This window comes from Ylistrum balloti, unplaced genomic scaffold (genome assembly GCF_031769215.1).
Source record: "Ylistrum balloti isolate Yb309-2 unplaced genomic scaffold, AGI_CSIRO_Ybal_v1 Utg371066, whole genome shotgun sequence".
NCBI lineage: Eukaryota > Metazoa > Mollusca > Bivalvia > Pectinida > Pectinidae > Ylistrum > Ylistrum balloti.
The window spans coordinates 133,697-158,292 of NW_026782589.1; the positions used below are offsets into that span (position 1 = coordinate 133,697).

General features: G+C 35.7%; 1 protein-coding gene across 1 annotated transcript in view; it reads right to left on the reverse strand.

Moving 5' to 3' along the window:
- Nucleotides 1-10,580: 10,580 nt before the first annotated feature.
- The window catches only part of LOC132560475 (uncharacterized), a 28,971-nt gene continuing 14,955 nt past the window's right edge, over nt 10,581-24,596 (reverse strand). Inside the window, exons 5-13 of the mRNA XM_060225138.1 lie at nt 20,998-21,222; nt 20,588-20,700; nt 19,902-20,028; nt 19,626-19,725; nt 18,607-18,760; nt 16,018-16,588; nt 14,221-14,569; nt 11,903-12,007; nt 10,581-10,762 (exon numbers count right to left, since the gene is read on the reverse strand). Coding sequence (XP_060081121.1) covers nt 10,581-10,762; nt 11,903-12,007; nt 14,221-14,569; nt 16,018-16,588; nt 18,607-18,760; nt 19,626-19,725; nt 19,902-20,028; nt 20,588-20,700; nt 20,998-21,222 — 1,926 coding nt within the window. The remainder of the gene's footprint in view (nt 10,763-11,902; nt 12,008-14,220; nt 14,570-16,017; nt 16,589-18,606; nt 18,761-19,625; nt 19,726-19,901; nt 20,029-20,587; nt 20,701-20,997; nt 21,223-24,596) is intronic.

A 24,596-nucleotide genomic window follows, 5' to 3' on the forward strand; every position in this document is an offset into this window, starting at 1 on the left:
TTCCGTGTTTATCTTCTACGATGGTCACTGCCACAACGGAACTAGTCGTTACAGCTAAACCCTGTAAAATAGTAAATAATTTGATCCAGTGAGTCTCTGGGGCAAGCTCGGTTTCGGTTTGTTACAGCTACCTCATTCCAGAGACATTTTAGAAATAGGTAACATGTAAAACAATGATGTTGTAATATTGTTTCTTTGGCTTAGATGAACGGTGATAAAAGTTATACCAATGTGTTTGTTTTATATTTTATAATAATAATATAATTACTATCATATCACAATTATATATACAATATATGAAATTAAACGTAGGAGAATAGTTAAAGGAAGGTAAAATCTAAGGCTAACATTCACCATAGAATCTGACCACTTTGGTAGTTAGTTATAAATACACCAGTTATTCAATAGAAGAAAACATAGTCTTAACACACACCATATTTAAAGAGCCAAGCTTATGCTTCTGGGTTCATGCACTGGGATTTCGTTCATTTATAAGCATAAAAGCAGATACAAATTGGGTACATGATCTCGTATACTGGTATTCGTCCGGTATAGAGTTTATTCAAATAGACAAACCTCTGGTACGTATGTTTGTATACTGGTAAATTTCTGGTTACATATGTAGACAGCTCTCTGTCTCCTGATTCCAAATACATGCTGTACTTTTGTACCGTAAGTTCTATACAACCGAGGTTGGTTCTATAGACCCTAATGATATCTGTGGTCACAAAATGACCCGTTTAATTCTAATCCGCTTAGCAATACGTTACGTCCAATTCAATACAGGATATATTTTAATCATATTTGAAAATGATAGTGGCGAATTGGAGTTTTGAATAGACACATATCTCACTATGTCCACTGACACAGAAGAAAGAACTCTGAATGACCCCTCTTAGTTTCGCAGACTTGACCTGAAGCAAAACGTGGGCGGTGTCGCAATATTCATGCTTTCGAAAATTTTGCATGTTTTCACTTAAGGTGGTGTTCTGAAGGTATAAATGAATTTTATTCATCTAGAAGTATCCTATCGTCAAGAAAATTGTACAAAAGACACAGAAGTGAATATAACATTTAAATACAATTTAGAGGTATAGTAGGGTCAAACAATGAATTCAACTACATCATACAGCTGTTTCGTCCGTTTAGGACATTGTTGTATTTTTCTGAATTAAGTAAGGATAGTGATCCTGTTACCGTTAAATTTGCTAACACTTGTCAATCAATTGTGCACGATGAATTTGCAAGTTAATATAAGAATATTTATACTATAATATCTTGAAAATGGTTGAATTTGTTTTTTGTTGTTAATTGCAACTTATACATGAAATCGACCGCATAGAAAGTGACGTTAGAAGTATTTAATAAAATCTTTATCAGGGGCATCAATTTTAGAGAAAAAAATTGACTGTGACACGAATGATAAAAACTGACATCATTATAAGACATGTTTAATTATAATTTGTCAGTACGCGTGTTTCCGCGTGCTTTACTGGTCATTCACATACCAATCAGTACCACTGTACTCTCAACTTCCGAGAATACCAATTGTCTGCTGATCAAGCCGAGAGGAAGCACTAATTCCGCTTACCGTAGCCATCAACATGTAGATATATATATTCTATTGTTAATTAATCGATCCGCTAGATACATTAGCATTGATACAAAGGTAGTACAATATGACTTCGACTAGCGAATGTCTGTCATTTAACGGGAACTAACAGACATACATTGCGACTTCGGAATACTGATGTCTGAAGTCAGTAGTGTCATATTTTGTTGTATTATAAAGAAATACAAATATAAGGCTGGTAGATACATATACATACTTATGTCTTATGATAAGAGACAATTTAAACTTCAAAAGATTTTGAAATGTCATCCAATTAAACATATATATATATATATATATATATATATATATGTGTGTGTGTGTGTATATATATAAATATACATATATATATATATATAATTACTTATGGCTTATAATATTACAAAGTAAACATGTATAACATTCTACATGAACCTTCAAACACGATACCTGAGACGTGAAGGACCGATTCTAATATCTATAGTCAATAAATGAGTTGTAATCCACCTGTTTTGACAAGTACTAAGTAGTTCATGAAAAGAAATATTTCTGTTACAGTATTGCATGTTCAGATCAGACATAGGGGATCGGGGACAAATACCATACGGTTTTAAAACCCTTATATACTGGCCCACAGCCGATTAGAGACTATACAACTATGGCTTTGATCTATTAGTGTAGGGGTTTAACACCACGAAAGCAGCGTAGTCTGAGCAACACATCGGGATATCGGTGTTTTATGTGCTTACAATGTAGAATCATTCCATGTAAAATTTTTGTCACTGGACAAAAAAAAAAAAAAAAAACATAATCAAATATACGTAGAATTTAGTGAACTAAAGCAGACAACAATACAACCAAAATACCCAAATAATTCCTGAATTGAGAGTAAAGGGGCGGTCAAACATGATAATACATGACACGGTGTCATGAATTTGGGAGACACAAGATCGAAACAAGAACAGTGGAAATACCTGTCCTAGTGTGGTAATATATTTCCAGCTCACCTATATAGCAGTAATAACTAGTATGTATATATATATACAAAGCCGACATGCTTACTTGGTGCATGTGACTTGATTAAATTACTATACTACAACTAAATGGAGACCGTGATATGAAAATAAAACTTACTGCTATATTAAAAAATACTAACGCAAAATATGTAGATACAGATAGCATAAAATGGCCATCGTGTTATTTAAATATGTTGGTTTAGATAAAATAGATATGCAATGTCCGATCGATAAAAGCAATGACATGAAATGAATGGTGTTAGTTTTATAATTCCATTTGTGTTGAAACAGAATACGTTCTTATTTTTACAAGATAAACTTTGATTATGTGCACCCTTTCGACCAGTAAACCGCTACAGATGTATTCTACATACACATATTATTTGGTATACATAGCGTATCTCCCCTACTTATTACTGTACCTATATAAGTGATATCGGAAGACTCACCTGTCCCTTGCTGTTTATTCCAGAGGTTACCCGTACGAAGTCCCTCACCTGTCCCTTGCTGTTTATTCCAGCGGTTACACGTACTGAGTCCGAAGCTTACTCTCTTACCTAGGTATTACCTCGCGCCGATCGCGATTAGACAATACAGGACAAGGTGAGTATTGACCCAGCACCTGGTTGAGAACGAAGGCCTAATTTCTTTGTTAATTTAAATGTCTTTTTCTTCTGTAGAACGACACTTTAAAATGACCCGTCCTATCGTTTGCCTATCCAAATTAATTCCCATAACTTCTATAAAAATAAGCGTTATGAAGATACATTGTGTATACAGGGAAGGGCTAACCTCTATTTTGGCTATTGTTCTGCTACTGTGTTTCCGTTAACAAACTATTATGTTATCTTGTTTTATTTGTTTCAAGTTATGATTTTGAATTCCCGTGAACATGTAGCACTGATATCGATGTGTAGGTTGATAGACTGAATGAGGTACGGATAGTTCGTGTTTTAAAGAGATAAAAAGATGGAAAAAATACTGTAGATCAACAAAATTACCGACCTGTTCGTATTAAACCGCGTAAAGCATATTTCCTAACAGCCTTCAGACCACAGTTTGGATGCCAACTTAATCTGACCTACTGCTACCGCGAATTGTTACGAACTGGTGCAAACATAGACCAGTCCAAGATTTTTTGATTGCCTTAAATGTAAAATACAGTTATCACAAACAGGTCTACTGTACAATACCGTTACCACAAACCGGTCTACTGTACAATACCGTTACCACAAACAGGTCTACTGTACAATACCGTTACCACAAACCGGTCTACTGTACAATACCGTTAACACAAACAGGTCTGCTGTAAAATACCGTTACCACAAACAGGTCTACTGTACAATACCGTTACCACAAACAGGTCTACTGTACAATACCGTTACCACAAACCGGTCTACTGTACAATACCGTTACCACAAACAGGTCTACTGTACATGTACAATACCGTTACCACAAACTGGTCTGCTGTACAATACCGTTACCACAAACAGGTCTACTGTACAATACCGTTACCACAAACAGGTCTACTGTACAATACCGTTACCACAAACCGGTCTGCTGTACAATACCGTTACCACAAACAGGTCTACTCTACAATACCGTTACCACAAAGAGGTCTACTGTACATGTACAATACCCTTACCACGAACAGGTCTACTGTACAATACCGTTACCACAAACTGGTCTGCTGTACAATACCGTTACCACAAACAGGTCTACTGTACAATACCGTTACCACAAACAGGTCTACTGTACAATACCGTTACCACAAACAGGTCTACTGTACAATACCGTTACCACAAACAGGTCTACTGTACAATACCGTTACCACAAACAGGTCTACTGTACATGTACAATACCGTTACCACAAACAGGTCTACGGTACAAGTACAATACCGTTACCACACACAGGTTTACTGTACAACACGGTTACCACACACAGGTCTACTGTACAATACTTTTACCACAAACAGGTCTACTGTACAATACCGTTACCACAAACAGGTCTACTGTACAATACCGTTACCACAAACAGATCTACTGTACAATACCGTTACTACAAACCGGTCTACTGTACAATACCGTTACCACAAACCGGTCTGCTGTACAATACCGTTACCACAAACAGGTGTGCTGTACAATACCGTTACCACAAACCGGTCTACTGTACAATACCATTACCACAAACAGGTCTACTGTACAATACTTTTACCACAAACAGGTCTACTGTACAATACCGTTACCGCAAACAGGTATACTGTACATGTACAATACCGTTACCACAAACAGGTCTACGGTACAAGTAAAATACCGTTACCACACACAGGTCTGCTGTACAATACCGTTACCACACACAGGTTTACTGTACAATACCGTTACCACAAACAGATCTACTGTACAATACCGTTACTACAAACCGGTCTACTGTACAATACCGTTACCACAAACAGATCTGCTGTACAATACCGTTACCACAAACAGGTCTGCTGTACAATACCGTTACCACAAACCGGTCTGCTGTACAATACCGTTACCACAAACAGGTGTGCTGTACAATACCGTTACCACAAACCGGTCTACTGTACAATACCATTACCACAAACAGGTCTACTGTACAATACTTTTACCACAAACAGGTCTACTGTACAATACCGGTACCACAAACAGGTCTACTGTACAATACCGTTACCACAAACAGGTCTACTGTACAATACCGTTACCACAAACAGGTCTACTGTACAATACCGTTACCACACACAGGTCTACTGTACATGTACAATACCGTTACCACTAACAGGTCTAATGTACAGTACCGTTACCACAAACAGGTCTACTGTACAATACTTTTACCACAAACAGTCGCCGCTAATCGGTGTTGACGGAGTGGCAGTGCAGTCCCTTGATTTTCTGTCATGTGTTGGGTGAGATCTCTCATAGACCTGTTCGCCACATGTCAGGGATCTTCCCTTAGTTTCACAACCTATTTTCTTTCCTCCTCTGGGGGACCCAGGAAAGGCTCGGCCAACCTTTGTGTCTCTGGTTGCAGATCTGAAGACTTGGGCCGTTCCATTCAAAGTGGTGGGCAGGGTGCTACAGAAATTTCGGAAGCATTCTTATTTCTGATAGCGCCCCTGCAGCCGAGGCAACCATGATTTCTGGAGCTATTATCGTTTCTGGTGGAGGAGTCGTTGGCTCTCTCCATCAGATCAAATCTCCTCTGCCAGTCTTGATCCAGGACAATGCACTCTTGTAAAGATATCCTCCACCTTCACATGAGGAGGCGACCTTAGGAAGCCACTCTCGAGAGATGTCAGATCGCATCGCGTGATCTATATATGGATTCCTCTTTTGCCGTCTACCAATCATGATGGAAGATCTGTGATTGGTGTGTCGGCAGGTTAACGTGTTTAAGACCCTGTGCAGCTGATTTCATATTTCCCTTTCTGGCTGTTTTAGGACCTTAATCTTACCCCTGGCAAAATTCAATAAACTTCGCAAATAAAACTTAATATACCAAAATTTCACTTCAGGTAGGAAAAATATGTGGAAATGAACAAGATGTTTCAGAAACATGATGTCACGAGAGGAAGTCATTCAGGACGACTCACCAAACATGAGGACTAGGACAACTAACCAGGGAAATATTGTATTGTTAAATAGCAAAGATAGTGCATTTAATTTTAACATGGGATGTAAGCAAATGTTTAACCATAAAACAAAATATAACACAAATCAAATAAATAGAAAACATGTTAATTTATTGGCACAGTACGGAAAGGATGTATAACATCGTAACAAATAAAAACAAAATTCAAAACAGATATCTTCAAACACTGATATGTATTCAAGTTTTCAAACCGATCATTAGACACAGTGATAGATGTAACATCTAAATATGTACAATATAGAAATATTCTTAACAGCAAAATTTGACATGACTTTAAACAAATAAAATCTGGATAAAAATTAGAAAGAAAAGACAAAACAGATATCTTCACACACTATGGTTGTATTCATTATTATACATCAACAGAGATAGGTATATAGCATTATACATCAGTGTACAGCATGGAAAATTTCTTATCAATATCTGACTCTCAGTTATTAAAAAAAAAATAGTGATATGTATCGGTAGAATTTGAGCTAAAACTTATCAATGAAATAAATTAGTTAGATATATAAAACATGGAAAATATTAAATAGATATTAGAGACAAAAATTAAAACAAAATATGAAGTACTTTGAAGTAAAATCAGTGGACATATGGAAAAATAAATGAAAGACAAACATCAAAATGGGTACGAAATGGACAGTTCTTTACATCTACATGTGAAACAGTTTTAACAACTCTATTTTGATAAATATTAAAAACATGGTAAAATCTAAGCATCTTGAAGTAAAATTGGAAGGCAAAGGAGAAACTAAATGAGACATATATTCAGTTATTTCACATCAACTATAATAAACAAAATCCTGATGAAATGCTGCCTAGAAGTGTGTAACCAGATGTGTTTGATTTTTTATTTAGCTATTTTTTTTTTAGTTTTAGAAGTTTGATTAGTTTGAGCAACAATAGAGAAGTGTAGTTCTTATTTACACAATGTTAAAGATTTTCATGAATTTAATCATCGTTTACTTAATTGACATTGGTGATGATCAGCACCTACCCTAGAAATTGATCCATCTTATATGTAATACCTTTGTGCTCACTCAATATTCTACAGGGATGTGGACCCCTTTTAACATTACCGCTGTTTAAATCACAATATAAATTATCCCAGGAAAATAATGCAGAGTGTTATTGCAAATTCTTTTAAGGACTGGCCGAAAATAGACATTATTCTTTAAAGCTGCCTTGGTATACAATCCATTTGGGTTGTTGGGATACAATATACCACATCTATTACTGTAATTAACACCATTACATTTTTGTAATTTCCAACTCAATCTATTGATAGATTATTGATCTATTATTGATTCATGAGCTGAAAAAATACAGCATGGTGTTGTGGACAGGGACATACTTCCCTTTCAAATGACCAAAGTACATGGTGTGATCTTTCAAATTACCAAAGTACATGGTGTTGTGGACAGGGACATACTTCCCTTTCAAATGACCAAAGTACATGGTGTGGTGTGATCTTTCAAATTACCAAAGTACATGGTGTTGTGTGATCTTTCAAATTACCAAAGTACATGGTGTGGTGTGATCTTTCAAATTACCAAAGTACATGGTGTTGTGTGATCTTTCAAATTACCAAAGTACATGGTGTGGTGTGATCTTTCAAATTTCCAAAGTACATGGTGTGAGCTTTCAAATTACCAAAGTACATGGTGTGGTGCGATCTTTCAAATGACCAAAGTACATGGTGTTGTGTGACCAAAGTACATGGTGTTGTGTGATCTTTCAAATGACCAAAGTACATGGTGTTGTGTGATCTTTCAAATGACCAAAGTACATGGTGTGATGTGATCTTTCAAATTACCAAAGTACATGGTGTTGTGGACAGGGACAAACTTCCCTTTTGAATTACCAAAGTACATGGTGATGTGTGATCTTTCAAATTTCCAAAGTACATGGTGTTGTGTGATCTTTCAAATTACCAAAGTACATGGTGTAGTGTGATCTTTCAAATGACCAAAGTACATGGTGTGGTGTGATCTTTCAAATTACCAAAGTACATGGTGTGGTGTGATCTTTCAAATTACAAAAGTACATGGTGTAGTGTGATCTTTCAAATTACCAAAGTAGATGGTGTGGTGTGATCTTTCAAATTACCAAAGTACATGGTGTGGTGTCATCTTTCAAATTACCAAAGTACATGGTGTGATCTTTCAAATTACCAAAGTACATGGTGTGGTGTGATCTTTCAAATTACCAAAGTACATGGTGTGGTGTTTTGTGATCTCTCAAATTACCAAAGTACATGGTGTGGTGTGATCTTTCAAATTACCAAAGTACATGGTGTGGTGTGATCTTTCAAATTACCAAAGTACATGGTGTGGTGTGATCTTTCAAATTACCAAAGTACATGGTGTAGTGTGATCTTTCAAATTACCAAAGTACATGGTGTGGTGTGATCTTTCAAATTACCAAAGTACATGGTGTGGTGTGATCTTTCAAATTACCAAAGTACATGGTGTTGTGTGATCTTTCAAATTACCAAAGTACATGGTGTGGTGTGATCTTTCAAATTACCAAAGTACATGGTGTGGTGTGATCTTTCAAATTACCAAAGTACATGGTGTTGTGGACAGGGACATACTTCCCTTTTGAATTACCAAAGTACATGGTGTATTGTGATCTTTCAAATTACCAAAGTACATGGTGTGAAGTGATCTTTCAAATTACCAAAGTACATGGTGTGAAGTGATCTTTCAAATTTCCAAAGTACATGGTGTTGTGTGATCTTTCAAATAACCAAAGTACATGGTGTGATGTGATCTTTCAAATTACCAAAGTACATGGTGTTGTGGACAGGGACAAACTTCCCTTTTGAATTACCAATGTACATGGTGTTGTGTGATCTTTCAAATAACCAAAGTACATGGTGTGGTGTGATCTTTCAAATTACCAAAGTACATGGTGTGGTGTGATCTTTCAAATTACCAAAGTACATGGTGTGGTGTGATCTTTCAAATTACCAAAGTACATGGTGTTGTGTGATCTTTCAAATAACCAAATTACATGGTGTGGTGTGACCATTCTAATTTCTTATAAGCCACAGGTGGGCCAGCTTCAGCCACAAGTGAAAGTGATGAAGAATTTAAATACAAGCTGTTGCTATGACAACATGGTGGAGAACTGTTGTGCTATCATTCTAACATGTGGTGGTATATGATCCATTTTTGGTTGTTGAAATAAATTGTTGTATGGCAGCACTTATAGCCATGGTTTATTTTTGTAAATTATGTTTTTTACAATATTTTTGTTATTTTTCCTGGTATTTTTCTCCTTATTTCAATGATGAATATTAGATAAATACAAAGTGAGCAAGGATTTAAAAAGATGTTCTCAATTATTCAAATTTTCTGGGTAGGGCTGATCATTATTGATGTGTGAACTAAACATTTTCATGGTATTCTTTAATTTAAAACAGCTACAGGCAGCCCCTTGGTCTGCTTTCACCACCAGTGATATTGATAACATGCTGTTGTTATACATCTAGCACTGGACATTATCTATACTTATGGTGGTATGCAAGTCATTCTGGGTTGATGGAAGACATTGCAACAAGGGGCACCACTTAAAGCTCTAGGTATCTTATCTTTTTGGTAATTTAATGTTTTACAATGCTGTTGTAATTTTACAAGAGTTTTTCTCCTTTACTCTGTAGTGATGTTTAAGTTGCAGTAACCAAGGAACTATAAACACAGGTGTTGTGCTATTTGGTCCTACATAACATCTACAACAGCCTAGCTATCACAATACTCCTTCCTTTTCTGATAAGTTGTTAATCAGAAAACAATCATGGGTTCCATATTTTTTTTTTTGTAATCAAGATTACTTTTTTGTACATTGTGCAATATTTTTGGTAGATCCTTAAAAAACGTTGTCTTGCTTACTTAAATATCTCCTACTGTGAAACAAGCGAAAATATTTGAATACAGAAAAATCTTGACAATCTGTTTTGGGTTAATGGATGCCAAGTAAACTGTATCACACTTGTTACATGTACCATATTTCACCTAATAGGCCCACTGTGGGCTTGCAAAACATGTTAGTATGTTTGACAGAAAATACTATACAATTTAACAAAAGGCTAAAGATTGAATAAGTAGACAGACAGAAAAAGATGATGGACAATTCAGAAACATTGATGAAAGGCATTTCAGAGTTTAAAAAGTAAGAAGTGCAGCTATGCACTATCCCAAAAAAGTGAGATGGAGTTATGAAGACAGTTTTGCTTATTAGGCAGAATACGGCATTCTAATCCATTTTCATTTTTTTTAAGCACTGGTTGTTTAATTCAGCGCTTCTTGAAAAATCCACTGACTTTCCTCCTCAGGGTTCTGTGCTTATCTTCTAAAACACGAACAACATGGTTGATAGGAAAGTAGCCATATTGACGCTTCTTCAAACGGCTAGATCGTGTATAGCCGTATGCCATTCCCTCAGAATTGGCAGGGTGAATCATTTTCACCGTCTGGCCTAAAGTAGAAACAAATATTTGTTATCCATTTGAAACATAAACATTTTGTTTTGATGAAAATATCATATAGTGGACACCTTGTTTGGATGATGGCCCCTTCAAAAAAATTTAAAGTGTTATCATGCTGAAATATCATAACGTAAACATGATAGTACAACTGATTACCTCCCAGATCACATCAACTGATCCAAAACTAAACCAGTCATTCATATTACCTTACCTAATCACCAACAAGTAGAAGGTGGCAAGTACCAATTTCATGGACTTTGTTGTAATTTGGTGAAGAAACTGGATCAATAATCATCTACATTTGAATGAATACTCACAATCAACATCCCATTGATACATATAGATCATACGAAGATGGTGCCTACATTTATACCTGGCCAACATTGATAACAATGTATAGTGCCATTTAACTTAAATGTCCTGCAAGCACATAAGCATGACATACCTCACAGTCCATCATACTAAAACCAGAATTTACTTACGTCCCTGGAACAGCAAAGAACATATGAAGATGATGTGACAGTTATGTTACCACAAACACCAAACTTAGTGCTGAGAATTATAGCTTCCTATACTTTATATCCAATGTAGAGAATTAACGAGAGAGCAGTAAGTATACCTGTTACAATGATTTATGTATGAGGTGGTAAGATAAATAACTCCTATCACTTGTAATAGGAGGAAAAACTAAATGTAGAGGCAAAAATTCAGGCAGTGAGACAGGAATCTTTGGGAAGCAAAAATGTTCAGGAAGAAGACATATTGATAAAAAGTTCTGTCACCTCTTATGATCAAGCAACTGACATGAGCAGCACAATTCTTACGCCCATTCTACAAGGAGAACAAACCAGAAAATGGAAAACATCCAACATAAGACATGGTAGTTCCACATGATGTCAGCACAAGGAATCCACAATGCTTAAAGTTCTCATCAAGACAACCAGATCTACCATACATTATTACAGTGCATTGGTATCAATTTTTTTGTTTTCGAAAAAGAATTTAAAAGTTCATATCTTTTCTCAACAATTTGTTATGATGTGTTGTCTCCTTTTGGCTATAGTGTTTCTAAAATTGTATTTATTAGTTTATAAAAACCACTCCCACATAAACTACACTGACTTATTTACCTGACAAGAAGCTGATTTCATCATCATGCTTTGCCTCATAGAAATCGATGCTGCACATCTTGATGGTTTTTACAGAAGGACGCCTGGAGACTGCTTCGCGATTTTCTGAAGATACAAAGTCATTTCTCAGTCAACATCTTTCCTTTGTGGATGTGAATCATTAACAAATATTGAAATAAAATAAAATCAATTTTTGAAAGTTTTTTACTCATTTTACATCACTTCAGCAACACAAGTTGGAAACTTGAACAAGACAAAAAAACTGAATACCCTTAGATCCCAATTAACTAGAATTACCTGAAGTTACTGAAAGGTTAACAGTAATGATTATTGTTGAGTTTATCTGGTTGTTATCAGCAACAAGTATTCTTTGATTGAACTGTTTACCCAATGCTACTGTAGTACTTATACTTCTGTAGGAACTTTTTGTAACTTCAGACAAATGATGCTGATGTCATCAAGTAACAATCAAGATTTTAATTTCTTCTCTCCGAGGAAACTCCTCAATTATAAGGATATAGCCAGCTCAGATTCAGATGCTGACATCAGTTACCATTAGAACTGGTGATGAGGATTAAAGTATCCAGTCAGACTGTATGAAAGGCCATCTTAAATGGTGTCACAATAAATTATCAAAATAAATCTCATTTGTACACTTATCACCGATGTCTTATAGATGTCACTTATGTATTCGTGATGTACACCAACATGGTATAAGATGGGTTAAAGCAAGTGGTAGTTCTCTGTTCAAAATGGAAACTCTTCTTGTGTCCAGTATATTCCTTAACCCCTGCATAAAATACTTAATTGATTATCTTGTTAGTGAAAAATCACATAATACAACAATTTTCTTGTTATACATACATCCATGTCAGTGGTGGTGCTCTATGGTAACACTTTAAAACCGATAACATCTATGTTAATAACAATAAAAGCGTGCTTCAAATTGTTCTCCCTGATGTTAAGAAACATTCTTATTTAAATGTATCCAAAAAACAGTACATGTTATGTGACAATTTTTAGGAAACACAGGCTGAAACACTGTAACAGTTACTGAACTCAGGGGAGAAGATATTTTCTTAAATTAGTTTACGTATTTACTAAATGACAGACACTGGTAAAGACAAAGAACCTTTTACAATATAACAACATATTACCAAGTCTTCTGGGTAGGTAAGTGCCTTTAACATATACAATATATGAAACAATCAAATTGTAAACAGCATCAGAATTATAACATGGTTCTCAATACATACATATATATGATCACAATGATTTGGATACTTGTAAAACACTGGACTGATGACATCACTGAAGGTACTTTGTATCTAAGAGATTTTCATATCTTCAGCTTTAATCTCGGTGGTTTTAAAACCTTACAGACTGGTGTGTGTTACTTGAGATATCTTTAACATAAACGTAGAAGGAATTTATTTTGGATGAGATGCTTTTTAGGTCACCCTGAGACAAAGTGATCCCCTTTTGTCTCGTGTCATGTGTCGTAAACTTTTAACATTTTCGAATTCTGGAAAACTCCTGAATCAATTTCAATGAAATTTTACAAAAACCTTCCATGGCCAAAGGCACACCAAAGTTGTAAATCATGTAGTCCCTGACCCATTGGGGTCTGAGAGGCAGGGTCAAAAACTTCAAAAATCTTCTTAGATCCCAGGTTGGGAAGAATCAAAGACTCTTCATGGGTGGAAAGGCCTTCAGATGCTTTACCAAAATTGTAAATTTCATGACCCTACGGTCTCACATTTCCCTGGGGAGGGGGTACAGTTTACTGTAGTTTGTATAGGAAAATTACAATTTTTAAAAACTGTTTATTTTCTATTGGAAATAGTTCAGACATGGTTAGAATTATAAGTTTACTCTGAAAGTTTGATGAGATGCACAAATTGACCCCGGCTAGCTCCCAAGGGCTCTTGATAGGGTTAAAAAATGGGTCAAATTGACTAAAATTTCAAAGATGTTCTACTGCTTCTGGGTGGAAGATTTTATAAAGGAAAGTTCAATTTTTGAGTGTAATTTCTATTAACTCAAACTTGGTAAGAAGCCTTAGCATGGAAGAGTAGTTGATGTTATGTACACTTTACATTTGCATTATGTGTACAATGTAGTTAACATTTCTATGATAAGAAGCATTGTGACTTAGGTGACTGTTAAGGCCCTATGGCCTCTTGTTTCTATAATAACATAGATGCATAGAATTCAACAAACCCAGTTTCACTGATGTGTGGGTAGTGATATTTGTTAGCAAAACATATGTCAATCTATATTTATATTTAAAAAAAAACAAAAAAAGATGTACGCACCGTTATCGCTGGAGTCAGAGCCACTTGATGCGACTGGTTTTGATTTCTCCGATGGCTGAACACTTCCTGGTAAAGAAGGTGTTTTTGCTGGCCCTCCTTTGGTGGTTCTCTTGTATGCAGGGTCGATAACTGTGGAAACTTCATCCACATCTTCACATCCAAAATCAAAGGGAACGGGACCTGAGTCAATGATATCTGGGCTAGTTGACTTTTTAGCCTTTTTGGATCGCCTGAATTTAGATTTGGTTTTGTTCAGGAATTGTGACAACAGGTTATGGTCTGAAGAGTTTGGCTCCAGTGGCTGCATATCAGGATCCATCCAGTTGTTGATCATTGGCTGAAACGGACGCTAAAACAGAAAAGATTTCAAGGATCTACATAAACAATAGGGTTCCAAATATGTGTTTACATTATAGGGATGGACATATACCACAGCCACTCAATTAGGACAAGAAGGACCAAGATTTTCTTGCTAGAAAGATAGAGTGTTAAGTCCGATTCTCTCAAACAAGTCATGTCAAGCCAACACATATTCCTGACATTCTATTAACAAGACTGTCAGTGCTACCTAGGACCAATGGAACAGAAAGTATGCTTTACATTTTCGACTTTCTGGAGAATAAGACATAAAGAATTTGCCTTCATTTTTAAACTAAATGCACACATTTGTCTACTATAACCAATTACATACAATACTCTGTGATGATTAGAGAAGAACCAAACTTTTCCTGTACCTATAGACGTTTTTGGAAATTGTAAGTAACATGTCCCACAAACAAGAGGCCCATAGGTAAGGGAAAAGGAAATATAAATATCTAGGAACAAGAAACACCATATCTACTTTCCCAGAGGGCTCTAACCCTGTGTCCCCAGGGGGTCAGCCAAACTATTCATGCTTCAGACTAAATCGAGACAGAATCCTGCTGTTCTTCCCCATAATGGAGCCTGCCCTGTCTGTCTCGTTTGGCAGAGACCCCCACCCCCCACCCATTTACACAAAAGTGATTCCTTTTCACCAAAGAATGCTTCAGGCAAAATCCAACTATTCCTACAGGAGTAAGCTTTACATAAATTCTCTATTTCTCCCAATTGGTCCTGCACCTCCCATTCCACTGGCCCAGATCCAACATTTATAAGAAATTGAATTACCCTCTTACTAGGATGCCTCAGACCAAATTTGGACAAGGTCCAATAAAACCTACAAGGGAAGTAAGATCTTATAGTATTTGCACTATTTCCACTACTGGGCCCCACCCTTCCCAGCCCAGGGGGGCTGTGACCTACTGTTTACACAAAACTAATTTACATTCCCCCGAGGATGCTTTAAACCAAATTTGAGTTCAATCCAATCATTCCTACAGGAGGAGTAGGATTTTAAATTATGCAATTTGCTATATTTCTCTATTGTACCCCTCCTCAGGTGGCCGAGACAAATATAATTTAAACAAAATTAACTCCCCTTTTGGCCAGGTGAACTAAAACTTTTGATTTAATTCTCTATCATATAGATGTGTACTTCAATAAAAGTATCCTCAGTAATCAAAAACCCAACTAAGCAATGCAAGTCAAATCTGTTGAATTGTCTTGTATATTTCTTTTTGAAATTTGAAAACAAAACCTGTAAATGTGCTTACCATTATTGTTCTCTAAGCAACAATCAAAATAAAGAAGGTGAGGTTTAACTCAGCTGTGACATTATTTGCAATTTAATTATGAACTTAATTGATGTCATTAACTTGATATAAAAAGTTTGGCATGACGGAAGTGACACTAGATATGGTAACATACTAAACATACCTCTGGCCTCTGTGTATCTCCCTCTGGCAGAACCATTACTTCCAGATCGGAGGGGTCCCCAGGAGTATAGTAAGGATCATCCTTGCCAGTGATTGTATGCCACTGTGGCTGATTTGCTGCCTCTTTAGATACAACTTGTGGTGTATCTTTCTTGGACTGATACTTGCGTGAGAGGTGCGACTCGGTGCCATCCTGCTTCTCCTTAGATGCTGTTTCAGTTTCATCCACTGGAGATGGCCGAGTGTCTGTGTTGGAATGCAGTTCTCCTCTCTTCTTTGCTTGGTCATTACCTTTAGTTGGCAGTGTTAAGCTCCCTATCGGGGTTTGTGTGGCACGCCAACCATCCGTTGATGATTTGGGTGGTGGGTTTGGTGGGTTTCTCATTGTAGGGTTGGGTTTCACCACTCTTCGATTGGTTGGATGAACCATTACTGGTGTGTCTTCATTGCCATCAGGAGAGCGTATTGGGCTTCTGGCCATTGATCCTTGATAAGTCTTGGGTATGGCTCCTTGACCCCAGCCGGGACCAGCAGACTCTTTACCCTCCATCAAATGATGGGATAGACTTTTCCTAAACAAACAAATTACATGATACATAACTGTCAAAATAGGAGCAAAACTTAACCTTGGTCATTTATCATTGCAGTGTCTACATAAACTGGCATGGAAGGAAGAACAGGATACATCCACAGAGAAGGAGCCAATCAGTTCATAATATACACAGTTAACACCGCTATTTCTCTGATCATGAGTCAATCAGTTCATAATATACACAGCTAACACCGCTATTTCTCTGATCATGATTCAATCAGTTCATGATATACACAGCTAACACCGCTATTTCTCTGATCATGACTCAATCAGTTCATAATATACACAGCTAACACCGCTATTTCTCTGATCATGAGTCAATCAGTTCATAATATACACAGCTAACACCGCTATTTCTCTGATCATGATTCAATCAGTTCATGATATACACAGCTAACACCGCTATTTCTCTGATCATGACTCAATCAGTTCATAATATACACAGCTAACACCGCTATTTCTCTGATCATGAGTCAATCAGTTCATAATATACACAGCTAACACCGCTATTTCTCTGATCATGAGTCAATCAGTTCATAACATACACAGCTAACACCGCTATTTCTCTGATCATGACTCAATCAGTTCATAACATACACAGCTAACACCGCTATTTCTCTGATCATGACTCAATCAGTTCATAATATACACAGCTAACACCGCTATTTCTCTGATCATGACTCAATCAGTTCATAATATACACAGCTAACACCGCTATTTCTCTGATCATGAGTCAATCAGTTCATAATATACACAGCTAACACCGCTATTTCTCTGATCATGAGTCAATCTGTTCATAATATACACAGCTAACACCGCTATTTCTCTGATCATGAGTCAATCTGTTCATAATATACACAACTAACATCGCTATTTCTCTGATCATGATTCAATCAGTTCATGATATACACAGCTAACACCGCTATTTCTCTGATCATGATTCAATCAGTTCATAATATACACAGCTAACACCGCTATTTCTCTGATCATGATTCAATCAGTTCATGATATACACAGCTAACACCGCTATTTCTCTGATCATGAGTCAATCTGTTCATAACATACACAGCTAACACCGCTATTTCTCTGATCAGGAGTCAATCAGTTCATGATATACACAGCTAACACCGCTATTTCTCTGATCATGAGTCAATCTGTTCATAACATACACAGCTAACACCGCTATTTCTCTGATCATGACTCAATCAGTTCATGATATACACAGCTAACACCGCTATTTCTCTGATCATGAGTCAATCTGTTCATAACATACACAGCTAACACCGCTATTTCTCTGATCATGATTCAATCAGTTCATGATATACACAGCTAACACCGCTATTTCTCTGATAATGAGCCAATCAGTTCATAACATACACAGCTAACACCGCTATTTCTCTGATCATGATTCAATCAGTTCATGATATACACAGCTAACACCGCTATTTCTCTGATAATGAGTCAATCTGTTCATAATATACACAACTAACACCGCTATTTCTCTGATAATGAGCCAATCAGTTCATAATATACACAGCTAACACCGCTATTTCTCTGATCATGATTCAATCAGTTCATGATATACACAGCTAACACCGCTATTTCTCTGATCATGAGTCAATCTGTTCATAACATACACAGCTAACACCGCTATTTCTCTGATAATGAGCCAATCAGTTCATAATATACACAGCTAACACCGCTATTTCTCTGATCATGAGTCAATCAGTTCATAATATACACAACTAACACCGCTATTTCTCTGATCATGATTCAGATGCTGTTTAAAAACGAAATGGTCGTCTTTTGCAGTGTCTTTAATGTACAACACCATTACAGAATTAGTGTGGTAAAATAAGGAGTTCTAAATGGAAACCATTATTAAAACTCTTTCACAAAACACTACAGTTTCTAACATTATTTAAATTTGTTAGATAATCAGATGCAGGGAATCAGTGCAGTACAACAAAGATCTAGCATTGTTAAGGTATAACTTACTGTTGATTTTCTTGTTGCTCAAATCCATGTTTGTTTGTCCGAGTGGATTGATCCGAGATCTCTATGTGGCGAAAATCATCACAAGGATTATATGCCACAGGGATGGTTGGATCGGCCTCGTGAGGTTTTCCAGATTGTTCCTCAAGACTCGAATCTTCAGGGGAAAAGCACATTGAAAAGTACATGTTGTCTACATGTAATTATGAAACATAGTTTTGAGACAATAAGACTTATTGATCTGAATTACTATTATTTTTCTCAAGCACCTCTCATTGACTTCTTTGTGAACTCTTCCTCCCTGGAGGTAAAAAAACTACACTATGGCCCTTAAAATACACCTTCCATATATGCTCTTCTACTCTATTTTGCCACATCGTGGAAAACTGTCAAAATTTCAAATAGTATGGGATGTGGAATATTTTCTTACTGTCCATCTTCATTTCAGTGTTAAATCTCAGTGTTCAAATCAACCTAACTAGTGATTTACTGTAGAGTAATGTTGTGTAAAGTTCAATTTTCCTGCATTTTATTTGTTTGAAACACTATTTTGTGGACACTTAATTTCGGGGACAAATAAAGTTCCATAAAGCTACCTATACTAATTCTAACAGTTCGTGGACATATGAATCCGTGGATTAAGATAACCTACAAAATCACAGAAAATTAACTATCGGTATCGAACTTTTTTGTGGCAGTAATATCAGGATCAATTAATCAACTATACCATCACCTCTTGTAATTTATTAATTACTCAAAGATTTTGTTTTAGGGAACTCATCTGTAGAAATCAGGACAAGGTAGAAGTATCTTTATAGATATCCATTCTCATCAACTTGAATACCGCTACTCTTAATATGTGTTAGAGTGTGTGATGTCACAAAGTGCTTGCTTCCTGACAAAATTTCCTTCAGTTTTAAAGAATGCCGTATATGATCGCTGGAGGAAACAGGAGTGTTCAACAACAAGGATTAATCAGTGATACGGTCACATTGCAATTAACAGTGTGACCATACAGGTACCTGTTTTGTCTGACTCTGACAACACTTGGAGGTTGGCTGGAATGACTATATCTGGCACATTGTTGGTTACTATGCCTAACCCATACGGAGTCCAGTTGTCCTGCAGCAGATGATCACAACATGAGATTTTGTCTCCTTTAACTTTAGTATTACAATAAACAATTACAATTTGATAATTAAAATAAGAAACAGATAATTTATCAAACAAAAACAAAAAATTCTGCTTTCTCTTTTTTATCAATGTAAAATGCTTAACTGTGACCAATTGTCACTTACTGTGACCAACTCGAAGATGTAGTATCTTGTTTTCTCCCTTGTCCACTGCTTGAACTGGCTTATTTGGCCATCGGCCATTTCTGATGCCATAGCTTTCATCTCATTCATGATAACTCTCCTCTTAGAACTAGGCAAATAACAGACGATTGAAAGTAGTCTTTAGATTTTAAAATGTGATAAAAAAATGTATTTACATTTCAAATACTGTTTGGGAAAAATCTTAAGAAATATAATGAAATTGCTTTACCTTCTGTAATTACCAGTATCAACTACAGATTTGCTACAAAACAATTTTTCTTTTTTTGCTTTTGTTTTTTTAAATTGTTTTTTTATTTTTGAAAAAGAAAGTGCATTTGCATATATCATAAATAAAGTCTTACTTCATTGTTTATACCGTATTTATACTGTATTTACACCGTATTTACACCGTATTTATACGTCGATTCTTTTTTGAACAGTTTGTAATGTATCTTGTCTAAGTTGGAATCCAAAAGTGGACTTTTAAAACAAATCCTGTCACTATAGCTATAGATATTAACCACCATCGTCATCAAAGTTTACTACAACTACTATAAGATATGTACATGGTCTTGGTTATAAAAAGATCAATGAACATTTATTTGAAAAATTGTGATTCCATCCAATTATATTCCACCTGTGTTTGACCTGGTTTTTTTATCACTTACTTGAGTGGTTCTGACTCTTCCAAAATAGAGATATATCTATTGTATGCCTTAGCAACAGTATTCAGCCGCCTACTCTCCAGGGTACTGCACTGTTCACGGATGGTACTCATGGTCTGAAATAAGGAAATAAAGAATATTATTGCCCTGTATCAGAAACCTGATTTACTTGTACTGAATCAATGTAACACATGACAGCATTAAGTCAGTCAGATCATGTGATCATTATGGAAAATGTCATGAAATTGGCAGATTTTACTTTACAATGGATTTCACCGGCCTCAAGGGTAGCTTGTAAATGTAAAATCAGCCAGTTGTAATATATCTTTACGTAAATGAAAGTCCTCACATCTGGGCCATGTTTCAGTATGAGGATTGGCCATAGTAGGACAATGTAAAGCCAGAATGTTTACCTGTAGGAAATTACGTCGACTTTGGATTTCCTCGGAGATCAATTCCTTGTATGCCAGGAAAGACTTCTCGAGACTAGATCTTAATTTGTCTTCCTCCTGCTCCAATTGGAACCTTTTTTTTCTTGCAGTAGAAGACTCTGTCTTTTCCAGACGTTGAAGGGAGCCACCATACTTGCCTTGACAAGTCATGTTAAGGTCAAGTTCTTCAATCTTTTTGTAAATGACCTTATATGGAAAATTGTATAGATGTAATCAGTATAATTGTATAGATGTAATTAGTATAATTGTATAGATGTAATCAGTATAATTGTATAGATGTAATCAGTATAACTGTATAGATGTAATCAGTATAATTGTATAGATGTAATCAGTATAAATGTATAGATGTAATTAGTATAATTGTATAGATGTAATTAGTATAATTGTATAGATGTAATCAGTATAATTGTATAGATGTAATTAGTATAATTGTATAGATGTAATCAGTATAATTGTATAGATGTAATTAGTATAATTGTATAGATGTAATCAGTATAATTGTATAGATGTAATCAGTATAATTGTATAGATGTAATCAGTATAATTGTATAGATGTAATCAGTATAATTGTATAGATGTAATCAGTATAACTGTATAGATGTTATAATATACTATAAAACATACACATCTGATATAATCACTGTCTGTATCTTATGTTATATCATTGTAATAATTGTATTTTAGCACTGTATTCTACATTACTTTGAAATCCATTTACTGATATTAACTATAAATGAATCATCATTTAAATCAGATTGATTAATAATAATGATCAACAAATATACCTGAATAGAAATTTATCAAAATAAGTTTGTGATTATGAACAAAGCTTGTCAGTAACTAATAAAATCCATCTTGATATGGCCTTGTTGTTTCAGCCTAAATCACTTGTTGACATATTAGTTATAAGGTAAGGAATACATATACCTGTTGTACGTCAGAGATCATTTCATGGAAATGATTTATAAATTTCAAACAGAAAGCTTTCTCAACAACTGAGCTAATCATACTACCAACAACTTGGCCACGTGTTGATATAAATTTCATCAATAAATATAAGGAGGTAATCACAATGACAATGTCACAGTAAATTCTGTATTTTAGTAAACAATGATCTGTGTCATCAAATGTTAGTACATAGATACAAGGTATGGTGAATCTATTACAAGAACTCCTTCTAAAGTCTTGGTTTGACAACATGAACAAATGAATGACCATGACAGTGAGAGCCAAAGGCAGGAATTTAAACAAAACAATATCTCTGTGTGTTGACAACAAATTTCATGCAGTGGAGCTTTCAGTGTTATAAATCAGCTAGATACTATCTAATCCAAATTGGGTACTGTTCAATTTAAGGCCAATCAGAAGCCTAGGTTAGGTTGGTAAGGATGTTATATTGGATGGTGTCCTATATGTTCTACATGAAGTATCTGCAGCCCAATATCTATACAAAGGTTTATTTGAATGGCACAACTAGTCCTCAAGAGAAAATCTACAACATAAAATAATCTTATCTAGCAACAACTGACATGAACTTTGACCTGTAGAAACAAAACGCAATCAAAGGTTACCCACAATCAATCAGTATACCAAATATGGTAATTATCAGGAAGCAATCAGTATACCAAATATGGTAGTCATCAGGAAGCAATCAGTATACCAAATATGGTAATTATCAGGAAGCAATCAGTATACCAAATATGGTAATTATCAGGAAGCAATCAGTATACCAAATATGGTAGTTATCAGGAAGTAATCAGTATACCAAATATGGTAATTATCAGGAAGCAATCAGTATACCAAATATGGTAGTTATCAGGAAGCAATCAGTATACCAAATATGGTAAATATCAGGAAGCAATCAGTATACCAAATATGGTAGTTATCAGGAAGCAATCAGTATACCAAATATGGTAATTATCAGGAAGCAATCAGTATACCAAATATGGTAGTTATCAGGAAGCAATCAGTATACCAAATATGGTAAGTATCAGGTAGTAGGAACAGAAGCTATTGCAGGTCAGGGGATCCAAAGTGTGTTATTTTCTTATTACACTTATTTCTTTTCCAAGCAAGCAATGTGTGTATCAAATGTGAACATGCTTTTCTTTTTTTGTAAAGGATTGTAACATGACCTTTGACTGAAATTGCGATTCCTTGTGTCCCTCCCACCTAAGCAACCTATGCGCCACATGGTCATGAGAGGCTAATTAGAACAGAAGCTACCCTTGGTAACATAGCATTTGACTTGAAACCTTACTGAATCTGACATGCAGTACTTTGTAGTTCCTCTTTAAAAGGAACACATAGTCATGAGTGACCTGAAGGTCTCTTATAAGAGAAACATAAGGCCCAAGGGGCCTGCATCACTCATCTGACTAATTTAGCTATTCAGCCATTTAATAAGGAATTTGAAATATGAAAAACAATTTTGAATATAACATCCCTATTGGACCCTGCCCTTGTGGTCAAACAGAGGTCAGATTCACTATAAATAAAGTGCTACAGACCAAACTTTGACAATATCCTTGTATGAAAGGACTTTTAAGAGCTTAACTTCCCCAATTGGGCCCATTTCTCCTATCCTAGAGGGCAGGAATGCACTGTATAAAGACCCAAGAAAACTTTAGACCAAATAAAAACAACATCATTATAGGAGGAGTAGGATTACAAAGAACTTGAAAAATTTTCTCTTTTGGGCTCCACCCCTCAGGCCTCCTGGGAATTGAAAGCCAATCCTTACCCTAACTTTGTTCCCTTTCACCCAAGAATACTTTTGACCATATTTGAGCATAATCATAATGAAGGAGGCTTTTAATGAATTGCTCTGTTTCCCCAATGTGGCACTGCCCCTCTCACTCAAGGGAGCCAGAATCCACTTTTTTGCAGAACTGATTCTGCTTCACCCAAGAATACTTTTAGACCAAATTTGGGAAATACCATTCATTCCTACTGGAGAAGAAGAATTTTAAATGATTTGCTCTATTACCCCATTTGGCCCATCTTTCCTGCCCAAGGGGTCCGAGACCCACTATTCATTAAAAAAAATTGATTTTCCTTCACCCAACAATGATTCAGACTAGATTTGGGCAAAATCTGCCATTTATATAACATTAATTCCCTTTCACCAAAAATGCTTCGGACCAAACTTGGGCAAAATTCAATCAGTCCTACAAGAGGAGAAGGATTTTAAAGAATATGCTCAATTACCAAGGAACCAAGACCCATCATTCGTAAAAAATTGATTACCCCTCTTGTTAGTCATTTATGATTAGTTGTTGGCTAAAATTTGATGAACAAATGGAAAAGGGTGACAATAAAAAGAATGAAAAGAATGTAATATGAGAAACAGGAGCCAGTCCATACAGGAAAAAGTGGCAAAAAAAAAGGTGACAGTACATACAAGAGAAAAAGTGACAGTACAATGACAAGAAAAGGTGACAATACATAGAAAATACATAGAGAAAAGGGTGACATTACATAGAGAAAAGGGTGACAATACATAGAGAAAAGGGTGACATTGCATAGAGAAAAGGGCGACAATACATAGAGAAAAGGGA